The following is a 16,394-nucleotide window of genomic DNA, read 5'->3' on the forward strand; positions in this document are numbered from 1 at the left end:
AAGGCAGGGGCATCTAGCAACCAAGAGTTTTGGTTTGGGTGTGATACTTTTAAAATTCCCCAAGCCATCCAGAAGCCCCAAAGGCTTGGCCCCATTTCACTCTGGTCCATCTGAGTGTCTCCTTTGGACCTATGCCTCCCCTTCCCAAAAAATTTCACAATTAAGAAATCAGAAAACAACCCCCACCTCCCTTTCGACAGAACTAGATGGAATGATTAGGCATAGCAACTCCTGCAGAGACCAAAATGTTTTAAAGGGACAATTTATCAAAAAATATATCTGCCCATAGCTCAGTCAGTAGAGTGTGAGACTCTTAATCTCAGGGTCGTGGGTTCGAGCCCCACATTGGGCAAAATATTCCTACATTGCAGGGGGTTGGACTAGATGACTCTTGTGGCCCCTTCCAACTCTACAATTCCATGATATCCTGTGAGTAGTAGTCAACTGAGTTTTATACAGAACAGATGCTTCAAAATCAACACATCCACGTAATTTGTGCCCATCAATTTAAATAGGTCTGCTGTGGAAAGGACTAATGTTGACTAATACAACCCTGATGTTTTCTGATTACCGTATTTTATAAAGCGTTTCCCTCAATACCAAAAAATGGAGGCAGAGACAATTTACTGAATTGCAAAATCACCAAAGCTTTATTGAATGAATTGATTTATTACAGTCACAAACCAGAATATGGACTTATACAGAGATAGAGAACATGTAGATATATATGTAGATTAATACTGAAATCTATAAGGTAAAGGTAAAGGGACCCCTGACCATTGGGTCAAGTCGTGGCCGACTCTGGGGTTGCGGCGCTCATCTCGCTTTATTGGCCGAGGGAGCCAGTGTACAGCTTCCGGGTTATGTTGCCAGCATGACTAAGCCACTTCTGGTGAACCAGAGCAGCACACGGAAACGCCATTTACCTTCCCGCCGGAGCGGTACCTATTTATCTACTTGCACTTGGCGTGCTTTTGAACTGCTAGGTTGGCAGGAGCTGGGACCGAGCAACGGGAGCTCACCCCGTCGTGGGGATGCGAACTGCCGACCTTCTGATCGGCAAGTCCTAGGCTCTGTGGTTTAACCCACAGCGCTACCCGCGTCCTGATCTATAGAACACAGTAAATAATACAAATGTAAAACAATTAAAATATGTAGTTTAAGACCTTAACCACTAATTTAAAATATGCATATCAATGCTTTATTATAATTAAGGCAGGTAAAATACTTATTACTCTTAATATTATTCATTGCTATGAGGCTTCTTGAAGCAATTCAGAATACAATCAACATTAGCAGAACACTTTCCTTTACCAGGACAATTTAAAAAGCAACAATTGAAAAGCAATTAAAAAGTGCAGTGGTACCTCATGTTACAGAAGCTTCAGGTTACAGACGCTTCAGGTTACAGACTCCGCTAACCCAGAAATAGTACCTTGGGTTAAGAACTTTATCTCAGGATGAGAACTGCAATCGTGCTGCGGCAGCAGCAGGAGGCCTCATTAGCTAAAGTGATGCTTCTGGTTAAGAACAGATTCAGGTTAAGAACGGACCTCCAGATCGAATTAAATTCTTACTTTATGCATTATATCTTGCACTGTCCGTTATATAATGATGCAAGAAAAAGATTTTTGGTACCTATAATGACAGGGTCCCCTGGCTAGAACCCCCTTGACATGATTTTATATCTCCTTGCAGACATAGATAAGTATGTGACCTGGCGGGTAGCACTTTTTGCAACTGCTGCTAGGAAAATTAGAGCAAATTATATAGCCAAGGTAGCCATTAACTGTAAAGGAGATGAATTTATTTGATCCTATCTATCTACCTCAGGCTATGCTCTATCTTTGTCACCAAACTCTGAGTATAAATTGCACACTGTATTAATTGATATTGTTTTTAACATTAGTGACCATGTGATGATTTTAGCTTATGAATTTTATTGTTTAATGTTTTTATTTGTACATTGGGGTACTTTTATAGCTTTGTTTAGAATACGTAATGTTTTAATAATATAAATGTTTTAAGTCTTTTTTATCAATTCAGTATATTTTCTTTTAATTGTCAAATAATTTTGTGTACATTGTGGCAGCCTTTGGCTATGTGCAATAAAACTGACTGAGACTGAGAATTAAATACTTAACCTGAGGTACCACTGTACTATTGCATAGGAAATAATTCTAAAACAACAGCAATGATCACAATTAGCAACAACACACACAATTAAACAGTAAGCAAAAATTGCCACTCCATAATTGCTGAGCCTCGAAACTTAGACTTCGGTCTTATCTCCGTAATTGAAATCAACACTAAGCATTATGTCATCTGGAAGAGAATGAAGGAGAAGAGAGATTAATTTATGTCACATTTACTGATTCACCAAATTTACCTGGTACCCATTCAACCATAAAGGGCTGGGGTTCTATTTATGGATCCTGTCTTTGGTGGCAATGACTCCTTCCAAGCCTGCAGTTTGGCCCTGGAGGGAAATAGCCACGTTTGTCCTGTGGCAGAATTTCATAGCCACATGACCCAGGAGGTCTGCATCAAGTAAGGATACTGCAGCTACTGAGTGGGCCCTCGTTAGTCTGGAAATGGAGTCCCATGTCCCCAGGCTGTGGGTCTTACCTTCTTTGGGGCACAAGTGAGCCAGCTCCAGAGGGACGAGAACATTCTGTAGAGAAAAGAAAACACAATACTGGATCAGATGACTGATCTGATACTAAATGCTCCACAAATAATGGGTACAAGAGAACATGGAAGCAGACCCAAGCCAGGGAAGACTTGCTTCCATCATGGGATGAGTGAGTTCTATTGCCTGGCCCTAATCCCTTGCCCCAGGCGACTTCAATGGGTCCTGCAGCCTACTAGGCAGAGGTGGAAGTGTAACACCAAGGAAGAAGGCAGGAAATGTCTCCAGAATTGTCTGGCATCCCAGGGACACACGTTGTGTTGTGTGCCTGATACCAGACTGTGGGAATCCTTTCATAAGCCACTCTGGGAGCCTCTTGGGGCTGTTGAGGTGAGATGTAAGTGTGCCAAAGGAATTAATAAATAAAGGTGAGATACTTACCTTCAGGCGACGGAGCGCCTTGGCATAGGACATCAGCGAGCCAATGCCACTGGCTGCCAGCTGCCTCTCCGCTGCAACTGGACTTTTGGTGTAACCTCTCAGTTCCTGTGGGAGGAAAGAAGACCTCAGAATCAGGGGCTGGTCTAGGTGAAAGAGACAGACCACTGTGAAGCCCCTTACACGCTCAGAGAGAGATCCGTTTCTCACTGTCCTCAACTGTTCTAAAATGGCAATGTCGTCCAGCCCCAAATTGTAGCTCTGCGTTAAAGGCCCTCCTTTAGCTGTTTGGGCAAGTGGGCCTTTGCTGGCTATTCCATGTGGCCAGCTTGCCTTCCAAGAGGGGAAGGGCCCAAGAGGTGCAATGCTGAGAAAGTGTATGCTAGGTGGCGGCTTCTTCATGAAAGCTTTTTAGGTAAAACAGCGACTGATGCCATCAATATACTTACATTCATCAGCAAGTTCAGGAGCTTAGTGCTTGGGGCTTCCCAGAGGAGGCCTCCTAGCATCAGAGTATAACGTTCGTCCAGCTCCTGTAGACAATGGCAATTTTCATTCACGTGGGTCCGTTGAGGGAGGGAGAGGATGCGCCAAGCAGAGGAAAGAGAGATCAGATGTTGAGCAATGGGTGCAATGCTTAAAGTGTGTGAAGAAGAAATAACCATAGAAGTCAAATTTAAAAACTAACAACTTACATGTCTGTCGGCCTCAGTTTTCACCTCAACGACAGCCGCAAAGGCTGCATGCACAATCAGGCTGTGGAGCTTCAGTGGCAATTTGGGCTTCATGAGGCTGGAGAGAAGGAGGGAAACCTTTTAAGACTCTGTCTCATCATATTGAGGGGTGTGTGCATCAAATACTTTACATTCTCTTGAACGTCTAGTGAATGCATGTGTTAGCTTAAACCACTTTTTACAATCAAGCAGTGTATAAATTTTACAGGATAAAATGAATAAAGGTAAAATTAAAATAAACATACGAGGGCACTGTTTATGTGGCAGTCTACCTGGCACTTTGTATGCAAGCCTCTAGGTCTTAGTTAATTTTCTCTCTCACATCTCCACCCATACTGTAAATAGTTGCTGCATAAATAAAGCTTTTTGAATGCAGAAAACTCAAGAAATTGTAAGCAATTATTCCATCTAATTCCAATCTAAGTGGCAAGGTCTGGTAACACCTTTCCACATTCTCTCTCCCCCCCAGCTTGTTGTCAAGCTCACCAGCATACCTCAGTTGGTAAAGAGCCTCCAGTGCCATAGCAAGAACCAATTCAGGGTGCGTAAAGCACGGAATCCGTCCCATGATTTCCTGATAGAGAACAGAGGGCAGAGTGGGGGAGAAGTCAGTTCCCTACAGACATCAGGTGCACCAAACTCAGGGCAGGAATTGGCAATGTAATGCCAAATGCCTGCACAACCCTTCTCTTGGCCAGACCCCGCCACGCCTTCCTTCTGCCCAGCATCCCCCAAATCCCACCCCAGCTCTCCTGCCCACCTCACCCCTGGATACCTCATGCAACCTCTCACTCACCGCAATTGACTTGACGGCCAGATTTTTGGAGTACCTCAAGGTGTCCTTTTCTCTCATGCGGGCCTCTGAGCAAGTGGCCAGCACGCACGAGAGGAATGACTCATCCTTCTCCTGTTGCTGAAAAGGCAAGAGTAAGGCTGTCAGTTCATGGCAGGAGGGCTTCTCTGCATCTGAGACCCCCCAAATGGGGGTATACACAGCATTGGTGGATGGGGGTGGGTGGGTGAGGGATTTAGTGTGTACTGTGCTGTTTTCTCAAATACTAACCGCACGTGATACCACAGGCCTGACAGTCACTGAATCATCTGCAACAAGAGAAGAAGGAAACGACATGGGGGCACGTTAGTTCATTTCTACTTATTTTCCACAGTTGAGTATTAAAGCATTAAGGCCATTCCTCCTTATGCTCCAAAATGAAAATGAAGCATTTGTTCACCTGGGCGCACAGCAGCCCTGGAATTCTTGGGCTCAGGCCTCTCGCCGAATACCATGTCCCTCAGTCTCCTGAACCTAGAAGACAAGGAGAGGAGCAGACGTTGTTGTTGTTGTTGTTGTTGCGTGTCAAGGGCCCCCAAGACACCCCTGAATAAAAACACTGTTCACACATCATTTTTGTTTTGGTTTTTGGCATAATTTTGGCCACAACGTTATTGAATTACAGTAAGTGAGTGGTTCCTTAGGCATTGGTTAGCGATTATCTGTTCCCACTTGGAGGTAGGAACAGAACTGACAACCACACCTGTACGGAAGTCAGTAATGGTAAACAATTTTGGGGAAAGAATAAAGCTGGAAGCCAGGCTCACACCTCTCCCCAAATGCTCCCTGGGGTTCTTGCGTGGCCCTAGACCTTTGTCAGGGATACGGACGAAAGCATGGCGAGCCCCTGGATTCCTTTAATGGAATACCCTTGCTGCAGCAGCATTGGAGGGGCAGGCACAGCCAACCACATCCCCTCCACCAACCAAAAAATTAACAAATGAACAGCCACACCCTAGGCCAGCCCCAACCTCTCTCACCACCAAAGAAACACAAATGAACAGCAGGAGCAACGCTGACATCAAACCCTACATACGTTAAGCAAAATAGAAACATCGCCACCCGATCCCACCCCCACCCATCTTTCCCACCTCCCCCCTTCCTCCCCCCCAATGTCTCAACAAATGAAACTGATTTGTAAAAATGGTACATGGAAAAATACAAGAGCCATTACACATACTTCTGTAAAACAAGAAAATCTTTAATAAACAAAAAAAAAACAAAAAAACACCAATGCCTAACTGCAACCTTACAAGTTGTGACGATTTGCTATGCAGTAGGCAAACCCAAATGGCCCCAGCCAATCAGCCCAATAGTAAACATTCCTACCAGGCCCCTGCTCCAAAGCAGACGACCCCATGACAGGCATAGAAAGGTCAGCGCAAAGAAACCCTAATTAAAGGGATGGTGGGCGGGTAATCCGATGTGCGCAGCGAAAAGAGGAAGTTCAACGCTGTGCACAGGGACCTATATAGCACTCCCATCAATCAAATAAAATCGCAACCATCAATTTTCCCAAGCAACATTGGGGGTGCCCAATCAAATTTGTGGCCATCCAAACTAACCCGCCTAGCAACAGGGGATGTCATGGTTGCTCCCACCGCAACACATACTCTCCATGAAGGAGAACCCGCTTTGTTATACCGCCCTATACCAGCAGGTCTCAGTTAAAAGCAGTGCTTTTTTTCTTGGGGATGCAGGGGTACGCATACCCCTAAACATTTTTTGAATCTTTGCATTTACTGTACTGCATTTATTTCCCCCGATTTGAACTATAAAATGGTGATTTTCTTGAGTCAAAATGAGATTACCCCTAAACATTTTTTTATAGAAAAAAAGCACTGGTTACAATACAAAAATCACAATATAAAAACACAAAATGCATAATAAAGGTTAAAAACAACCCAGTAAACCCCCCTCCCCAACACATCTCAAAAGTTGAGACAGAAGCCTACAACCAAAATGGGGTGTGTGTGTGTGTGTGTGTGTGTGTGTGTGTAAGAGAAGACGGAGTCTTTGCAAGCATAGCAATAACACAAACACGCTACTTCGGCTGCAGGACATCGTATCAACAAGGAAATTTGGTGCTGTTGCATCTCCTCAGGTATTTGTTGATTTGTTACCACGAGGAGTTGTTGTTGTGGAGGTATAGTTTGACGAGGTTTCTGGTTATTTGTACCCTAAGTGCCCACTCACGCACAAAAACAAATCTCACTGCAGCCAACCAAAGACCACCACCAACACCCTAGGTCACGCCCCCCCAACCTCTCACCACCAAGGAAATGCAACAAGTGAATAATAAGTGAACCCACACATACACAAAGTAGAAGAGAAGCATTGCCACCGGACCCCCCTCTCTTCCCCTCTTCCCCCACCTCTTTTCTTCCTAATCTAACGCTGCATGCAACACTAATGTCTCACAACAAATGAAACTGATCCGTAGAAAACACAACTTGAAAAAAGAGACAATGCCCCTTTTTTTGTAAAATACTCACAACCAAGGAAATGCAACAAGTGAATAGTAAGTGAACCCACAAATACACTAAGCAGAATAGAAGCATTGCCACCGGACCCCCCTCTCTTCCCCTCTTCCCCCACCTCTTTTCTTCCTAATCTAACGCTGCACGCAACACTAATGTCTCACAACAAATGAAACTGATCCGTAGAAAACACAACTTGAAAAAAGAGACAATGCATTTTTTTTTTTTTTGGTAAACCAAGAAATCTTTAACAATTTATTTATTATTATTTAAAGAACCAATAAGGAAAGGAGCAGGAAGGAGTTATCCAAGATGATCATGGACTCGGAGTGAAAGGAGAGAGAGCGAGAGCTTTGAATCATCTGATTTCAGAACGCTGGTGGGAACTTAAATCAGTTTCTGAAATTTGCCGGCACCTGATGCTCAAAGGACAAGTAGCCTGCCGGGCTGGGAAGCAGATTACACCAATTGTTGGAGGAGAAAAACAGCATCTTTTACCATTACCGAACATCGCTATATAGAGCTTCCATGAACAGAGGCACTCTACCTCTGGAGCCAACTGCTAGAGGACAAGCCGCAGGAGCGGGCTACTGCTTGTGAGTTTTACAGGACACATCTGTTTGGACTAGATAGGCTTTCCCTCTAATCTAGCAACAGGGCTCTCTCCGTGTTTTTATGCACCCACAGACCCCAAACGGCTCTCCACAGGAACACAGTAGTGCACCTCATGTTTTTGGGGGGAGATTCCAACACTCCCCACCACCACCCCACCACCCCCGGCAAAGCAAAGAGAAGGGAAACATTTCCCGCGTTTAAAAGAACCCTCAGCATAATGCTTTTAGGAAAACCCTGCCCAGCCTGGAGAACTAAGGGGGCTTCTAGGAGGGTCGTCAAAGCATCGAGGCATAGACGAGCCGAAGAATGCGATTAAAACTCTCTTAGTGCCGGAGTGACTGACAGGAGGACTGACAGAGCGTCCGAAGAGTTGAGAAACGGAGAAGGGGTAGAGCGAGGGCGGGGGGGTGTATAGTGGTTAGAATTCTGGACTAGGAGATCCGAGTGCAAGTCCCCACTCAGTCACGAAGTGCGCTGTTTGATATTGGGTCCAGTCACTCCCATCCTAGCCTGCCGAACAGGTTTGTTGTGAGGGGGGAAACAGGGGGAAAGGCAAGCCATAAAGACCACCTTAAACTGCTTGGATGCAAAGTGGGCTATGAATGTAATAAAAAGCATCCAAAAAAATAATAATCGTGGAAGGTACCCTGAGGATCATCTAGTTCAACCTCCTTCAATGCAGGAATATGCAGCTGTACCTTATGGGTATCGAACCTGCATCCTTGGCGCTAACGGCAGCTCACTCTAAGCAGAGGAGCTACAATGAGATTTGACGGGACGGCAGGGAAAGGGGGGGGGGGGCGCGCGAAGAGTAGTTAAGCTCTTCGGGAAAATGTTAAATTCCATGAGGATGCTGGCCGTGTGGGGGACCCCAAGCCCTCGCTCCAGAAGACTAAAAAGAAGAGGCAGAAGAAATCCTACTTACATATTGACGATGCTGGCCATCTCTTCAGGTAAAATCCCCTCCGGTTTAAAATCCTCACGCAGCAGTAACTCCGAACCTTGCCCCTAACCCTACTGCTACTCCTCTCTGTCAAAAGTGTCCAGGAAAATATGTGCACAAAATATCCAAATGAAAAATGAAATGATAAAGTTGAAGCAAATAAAATAAAAGTTGGAGCAAATAAAAGAAAAGTCTACACCTATCTCCCCTGTTGGCCGCTCGCTCGCTCGCTCGGTAGCTAGCAAGATTGCTTGCTCCTCCGTCCCACTTCTATCTCAGCCAACTCCTCCCAACTAACTCGCGAAGGAGATGTGGAACTGCTGTCTTTTATGCAAGCAGCAATAGATGTCACAGAGATGGGCAGGACACTGTTTCCATGGCAACCCACCCACCTTGACCCTGAACAAATCTCCCCCCTCTTTAGTTCCGATGTTTTCTCCCTCACTTTGGGACACTTGCTGTTTGCAGCTTTACAGATCCCTTTTTATCACAAACCAGCTCATACATTTTCTTGCAACTTTTCTAAAGAGAGCCCACCCAAACATTTTTTGAAATACAGTAGAAAACTCATGCCTCCTGATCCTAGTTGCTTTGCATGCAGGAGATCCCAGGTTCACTCCAGGCTCTCCACCAGACAGGGCTGGAAATGGCCCCCCTGTTTGAAAACCCTGCAGAGCTGCTGCCAGTCAGTGTAGGCAGTGCTAGGCTAGATTGACTCTGCAAAGTGCAACTTCCCAAGAATGCTCCTCTTATACTATTTATCGAAACACAAGCAAGTTACCTTATCAACAAGTTGTGAGAGTTCATTCATGACTTTTAACAGCATAAACAATTTTATTATTTTTATGTAAGTACAGAAATCCTGAATATTAAAGGAAGGAAACTTTCCGCCTCTGCAATAAAGGCAGCTGCACTGCCAGTTGAGCTGTCCCGATGTCAATTGAAACAGACCCTCCAAAGTTTCAAAGGTGAAAAGGGAATTTTGAGCATCTGAGCACAACTGTGCCATCTTCTGCATTAACGTGAAGTGCAGAAAGTTGCAAGACCAGGCATCAGACTTCCTGTTTCAAAGGTGAAAAGGGAATTTTGAGCATCTGAGCACAACTGGGCTTTCTTCTGAGTTAATGTGAAGTGCAGAAAGTTATTTCCTTGAGCAGGGGTAGGCAACCTAAGGCCCGGGGGCCGGATCCGGCCCAATTGTCCGTGGATGGTCAGGGAATCAGTGTGTTTTTACATGGGTAGAATGTGTCCTTTTATTTAAAATGCATCTCTGGGTTATTTGTGGGGCATAGGAATTAGTTCATTCCTCCCCCCTCCAAAATATAGTCTGCCCCCCCACAAGGTCTGAGGGACAGTGGACCAGCCCCCTGCTGAAAAAGTTTGCTGACCCCTGACTTACATTCTAAGCTTCATGAGTGCAACTTATGCACAAGGTTTAGTCATAGGAATATGCCTTACGCTGCATCAGACCATTGTGAAAATCCAACTTAGCACTGACTACATTGACTCACTGGTAGAGGAAGAGGAGTGCAGGGGGGGCGCACCGCCCCCGGCAGTGCGATCCTGGTGGGGTTTCATGACGGCTGTCCCCCCCACCTGCGCTGGGTGCCCCACCCCCGCGGGCAACGTGGCCCGCCCCCAGGATGCATGCCCTGCACCAGTGGCGTAGCGTGGGGGTGCAGGGGGGCTGGCCGCACCGGGCGCAACATCTGGGGGGGCGCACTCGCCGCCTCCGGGGTCGCCGAAGAGCAGGCTGTAGCAGAGCCCCATGTCTCGTGGAACCGACGAGCTGTGCGCGCGTCCGGGCTGAAGGCGTCCGGCAGGCAGCGGCTCTCAGCGCTAGCCGTGGTCCCCGTGCATCAGGGCCGCGGAGGGCGCGCCAGGCAGCCCCTCCTCACAGCCCCGCCGCCGCTGCTGCAGCTGCTGGGCCATGTTGCATTTTCCTCGCCTCTCTGCCCTCCTCCTCCTCCAGGCAAGCGGCATCGTTTGGGCGGCAGCGCCAGCGGCAACTCGCCTCAGATCACCTGACACGGACCCGCCGCCGCCGCAGTGGCTACCTTACCGTAGATACCCCAGCCCAGGCAGCAGCAAGAAGAAGCTGGCAGCAGCGGCAGGTTAGGGGTTAGGGGCGCAAATTACTTGCCTTGCCCCGGGTTAGGGGGCGCAAATTACTTGCCTTGCCCTGGGTTAGGGGGCGCAAATTACTTGCCTTGCCCCGGGTGCTGACAACCCACGCTACGCCGCTGCCCTGCACCCTTGGGGGGCATTTGTGGGGCATATGAATTAGTTCATTTCCCCCCAAAAAAATATACAGTCGTACCTCGGGTTAAGAACTTAATTCGTTCCGGAGGTCTGTTCTTAACCTGAAACTGTTCTTATCCTGAAGCACCACTTTAGGTTAACCTGAAGCACCACCTGAGGTACTACTGTAGTCTGCCCCCCCCCCCACGGCTGAAAAAGGTTGCTGACCTCTGGCCTTGAGCCTCCTCAGTCTTCAGGACTGGCGCAGGGGCTGTGCATTTCAGGGTACCAGCCAAGGACCGTGGCCCAATATTTATTGCTGATTCTATTGAATCCATCAGCATATTGTTGTGAAGTGACCTGGCATTTTTAATGAGGTGCAATATAGGCTCGCCTTACATCTTTACAGTGGTACCTCAGGTTAAGTACTTAATTCGTTCTGGAGATCCATTCTTAACCTGAAACTGTTCTTAACCTGAAGCACCACTTTAGCTAATGGGGCCTCCTGCTGCTGCTGCCGCGCCGCCGGAGCACGATTTCTGTTCTTATCCTGAAGCAAAGTTCTTAACTTGAAGCACTATTTCTGGGTTAGCGGAGTGTGTAACCTGAAGCATATGTAACCTGAAGCGTATGTAACCCAAGGTACCACTGTATTATTATTATTATTATTATTATTATTATTAACAATAACAATAATAATACAGTGGTACCTCAGGTTACAGACGCTTCAGGTTACAGACGCTTCAGGTTACATACTCCGCTAACCCAGAAATACAGTCATACCTTGGGTTACGGATGCTTCAGGTTGTGTTTTTTGGGGTTGCGCACCGCCGAAACCCGGAAGTACAGGAACGGGTTACATCTGGGTTTCAGCGGTTGTGCATGCGCTGAAGTGCCAGGTCGCAACCCGCGCATGCACAGACACGCCGCTGCAAGTTTTGGCTGCCGCGGGTTGCGAATGTGCATCCCGCACGGATCATGTTCGCAACCTGAGCGTCCACAGTAGTACCTTGGGTTAAGAATTTTGCTTCAGGATGAGAACAGAAATTGTGCGGTGGCGGAGCAGCGGCAGCAGGAGGCCCCATTAGCTAAAGTGGTACTTCAGGTTAAGAACAGTTTCAGGTTAAGAACGGACCTCCGGAACGAATTAAGTTCTTGACCCGAGGTACCACTGTAAATTGCACAGAAGAATTCCATGTTGCCTGTGGGAGCGGCTGGGTAGAACTCTTTGCAGCTGCATGATCCATGCATTTGATCTATAACCAACTGGTAAAGCTTCATAATTGGTTCTGGCTTCATGTAGGAGATTGAATGCATTCTTCTATTTCTTCAACCCTGTCTTCCACCCCCACCCCCCTCCTCCTATACTTGGATGGTGCTGACTACTCATCTCCAAAGAGTGAAATGTTTATGAGTACTGCAGATCTAGTCTCAGATGTCAAACCTTTCCCCAGACAGTGTGCTTAACTGAATAACCCTGAAAGACAGGGGAGAATGTGACCCTCTAGATTGGACATTTATTTTGACTAATATGTGCTTTTCATTCACACTCCTTTCTCATACAATTTTTGCTGCACGGCAGAATTCCATTGCTTCTTGTTTGGGGTAGCACAGATTAGGCAAGTTTTCTTTTAAAGACAGACAGAATCAAATCTCTCCTGGACCTCTAGGTTTTTGTAAATAGTTGCTTTCATATTGGCTTCTGAAGTGAAAAAATGTTTTTAGTGCTCAGTTTGTGTGTGAAGAGGCATATTGTTTCAAAATCTGCTCCCCCCTTCCCCTTCCCTGTCCTTTTTCATTTTTGTGTGTTGTGTTGTTAACACTGTAAGATTCCAGCAGGTACTGTCTTGTTTTACTTGACAGTATGCAAGCCAGTCTAGGAGCCTTCTTTGACTGACAAGCAGGGTGCAAATGCTTCAAATAAGGAAATAAAATATATAAATACCAATTCGCTTATCGATCTTATTTCAAGAGGCAGCAAGAGACTCCTTCTTGGGGTACGCACTTTAATAGTGAGGTTCTGACGGTGCTGGTTCATCTTAACACAGAACTCAACAATGCAGCCTTGGCGAAATACAAGCAGCTCATTAGCAAGGGTACTGGAGATTATCATGGTTTGTAGCAGATTTGGGAAACGGACCTGCAATTGCAAATCGATTTGCGCAAGTGGGATCAAACTCGGACCAAAAAGCTCTGTTGAAAACAATACCAGCCAGGATTCAGGAGGCTATGCTTAATGTTCTCCTGACACGGCATTGGACAGGACTTTGGCTGTAGAGTCTGGATTTCTGTTCTTGGGTCTTTAGTATATTATCTGCTATCAAAGTCGTGTCTTACAGACACCTTTGTCTCTCCTAAGTGCCTTGCATCCTGATATCAAACAAAAAGCATTCGTATCCGATACACACACCCTCACTCTGTGTTTGCTTTTTAAGTAAACCTGTGAGACTGTCTTGTTTTCAAGCCACTTTGTTTTATTCCAAGAGGCAGCAAGGGATGTGCACTCAAAGGTTAAGATGATGGTGATGATGATGATGATGATAGAATTTATATATCCCCAGTTAAACCAAAGACTGTGCATAGATAAGAAAGAAGGTATCGCAAAGGAAACATCTAAATTTGAAAAAGCCTTAACCCGTAATAAAGGAAAACACATATCACGAATTTATGACTATTTATTAGAATGGGAAGTAAAAGAAGAACATGTTAAAAGTTGTAATGGTAAGATTTGGGATACAATATTTACATGGAACAATGGGAAAGATTATGGAGGACAGATATAAAATTCACGGCATGCTATAACCTCAGATATACAGATGGCATCACACTCCTCTAAAACTTGCAAAAATGTATAAAGGCAGATCGCCAATATGTTGGAGATGTAAAAAAGATACAGAATCATATTTCTATATGTGGTGGAACTGCGAAGCTATCCGTGAATTTTGGAATAACATTTATAGTGAATTAAAAAAACTATTCAAACTTACATTTCAAAAAAGACCAGAAATTTTTCTGTTAGGTATATTACCAATGGAAATAAAAAAAATATATAAGACCATTGTTTATGTATGCAATCACGGCAGCCAGAATAATAGTGGCAAGAAATTGGAAGAATGAAATCTTACCAACGATTACAAAGTGGCAAACTCTTATGATAGAATACCTGCAACTAGCAAAACTGACTGGAAAAATTAAAGGAGTGTCAAACCAGAAGATATATAGGGAATGGAAAATATTTAAGGAATATTTAAAAATGTATTGTACGAACAATAAGATACTTGCAGAAATAGAGTGACACTGGTGACCAAGAATTACATAAAATATAATAGTGGATTATATATACATACACAAGACAAAATAATAGGAATCTGTGCAAGGAATACAGATAATAAAAGTAGTATAATGAGAACTATTGGAAGTTATATATTTTAATCTGTCATGTAAGTGTAATATATTGTATTTGTTTATGTTTGTTCCTTTATCTTTTCTTATTTCATTGTTTCTATTCATTTGTATCATTTTCTGTTTTATATGTTATGTAACCCATGTATATTTGTCTATGTGAAAATTAATAAAGATTATATATATATATATATATATATATATATAAATAATTTCTGTATCCCAACCTTCCTCCTGAAGGAGCCCAAAGTGGCAAACACACACACTTTTTCTTAAGTAATTCCCAAACAACCAAAACATTCTAAAAACAGTTAAAAACATCTGTCAGGTCATTTGTCAGGGATTATTTTGAGTTGCAATTCCAACTCTATAATTCTGTGATTCCATGATCTGAAAAATATTTGTCAAAGTGAATCAGACTTCTGAGTACTTCCTCCTTGCCCCAAAGTGGAACTATGGTAACCACAAAACTCCCCTCTAATTAGTGCTATAAGGGACATAACTCAGGGTCCCATCTTTGTAGAATCATAGAATTTTAGGACTGGAAGGGACCACGAGGGTCATCTAGTCCAGCCCCCTGCAATGCAGGAATCTTTTGCCCATTGAAACCACAACCCTAAGATTTAAGAGTCTCATGCTCTACTGACTGAGCTGTCTAATCTTCCAACATGTCCAAATAGGACTACAGTGGTACCTTGGTTCTCAAACTTAATCCATTCCGGAAGTCTGTTCTAAAACCAAAATGTTCCAAAACCAAATTGCACTTTCCCATAGAAAGTAATGCAAAACGGATTAATCCATTCCAACCCCTAAAACAGCAATTTAACATGAATTTTACTATCTAACAAGACCATTGATCCATAAAATGAAAGCAATCATCAATGTACTATGCCTATAAAATAAATAAGACAGTATTGTAGATGATAATAAAATTACTTTTATTTCCTTACCTGCACCGATGATAGCCATTATTAGGATGGGGGCTTTTATCCATTTCTGCAGCCACACAATCAATCAAGCACTGGGGTCCACACAGTCACAAAAGCAAATTAACCGAAAAAGCATCAAAAACCAAAAATGCAAAATACAGAGCAAAAACAAAAGCGCCAAACTTAATCTGCTCTCGAAGTCCATTTGACTTCCAAAATGTTTGAAAATGTTTGAAAACCAAGGTGCAGCTTGATTGGTGCAATGCGAAGCCACACAAACACGGCTTATCTCGACACTATCTTGGGGGAAACTCACGATGCTGAAAAATTCATGTGCTCAATTTCTGCACATTGAGACAGTAGCCGAAGAAAGCAGTTGGCTTAAAGCACAGGCAGAGTAGGGGGGCTCATAAAAAAAAAATGTTTATTTGGGAGGGGGTGGATTGACGTTTGCTCCGATTTAAAAGCTAAAGAGCAGGCTTTCACAAAGAAAAGAGCAGAGTAAGGCAGAAATTACTCGGACCCGTGCTTCCTAGGCACGGATGGAGGGATGAGTCCAGCATTGCATTGTTTGGTTGTATTTTCAGTAACCACTATTTATTACAGACGTTTACAAAAAAATTAATCTAAAACCTCTGCTTGTAAGAGGCTATGTGCGTTTGAAGAAGCCCGGTATAATCTTTAGATGTTTATTAAAGAAAACCCACATTGCACGAAATGTATCTTTAGAACACAGGTTGCGTCATGTCCCCATTGGTTGCCTTAGTTTCTCCATCAATGCAACACCCACAATTTGCGGACATCACTATGGGCATCAGGTGTTTTCCAGGCCAGTGAATGTCAAGAACCCCTTCTTCTAAAGCTGCTTCCCCAGTTTCATCAAAAATAGAAAGAAATGCCATTTGGTAGCCCATTGGTAAGGTTTGGGAAGTAATGAAATACATTTCTGAAAGTTATTTATGGATGTACAAGGTCACCGCATCTTTGCTTAAGATGAATAGAAAGGAACATTTCCCCATGCGGCAAACCACTGTCCCCCCCGAATATCGTCCGCTGCTTAGTCATTTCAACCCGTTGTGCGTCTTAGTAAGATTTTGTACATTTCAGAAAGCTTTCCCTTGCCTACAAATGAATTGCATGATTTTTCA

At 44.3% G+C, this 16,394-nt stretch overlaps 1 protein-coding gene across 1 annotated transcript; it reads right to left on the minus strand.

Annotated features, from left to right (window-relative positions):
- Window positions 1–650: 650 nt before the first annotated feature.
- LOC309333349 (uncharacterized protein) lies at window positions 651–9,131 on the minus strand. The gene is made up of 10 exons (XM_081846720.1): window positions 8,657–9,131; window positions 5,037–5,110; window positions 4,868–4,905; window positions 4,601–4,717; window positions 4,299–4,378; window positions 3,766–3,862; window positions 3,520–3,603; window positions 3,074–3,178; window positions 2,629–2,674; window positions 651–2,325 (listed from the first exon to the last, which is right to left on the minus strand). Exons 1-10 carry the CDS (start codon window positions 8,674–8,676, stop codon window positions 2,273–2,275), a joined length of 714 nt encoding a protein of 237 aa, XP_081702846.1. The 5' UTR covers window positions 8,677–9,131; the 3' UTR covers window positions 651–2,272.
- Between the last annotated feature and the right edge of the window lie 7,263 nt (window positions 9,132–16,394).

The sequence above is a fragment of the Podarcis erhardii genome (assembly GCF_964252035.2).
Source record: "Podarcis erhardii genome assembly, chromosome: Z".
Classification (NCBI taxonomy): Eukaryota; Metazoa; Chordata; class Lepidosauria; order Squamata; family Lacertidae; genus Podarcis; species Podarcis erhardii.

Excerpts from the sequence above, each read along its gene's own strand:
- LOC309333349 (XM_081846720.1), bottom strand. The coding sequence starts at position 8,676 with ATGGCCAGCATCGTCAATAT. Across the intron at positions 4,906-5,036 it reads CAGGGCTGCTGTGCGCCCAG|ATGATTCAGTGACTGTCAGG; the intron begins GTGAACAAATGC and ends CTCTTGTTGCAG. Across the intron at positions 2,326-2,628 it reads TCACTTGTGCCCCAAAGAAG|ATGACATAATGCTTAGTGTT; the intron begins GTAAGACCCACA and ends ATTCTCTTCCAG.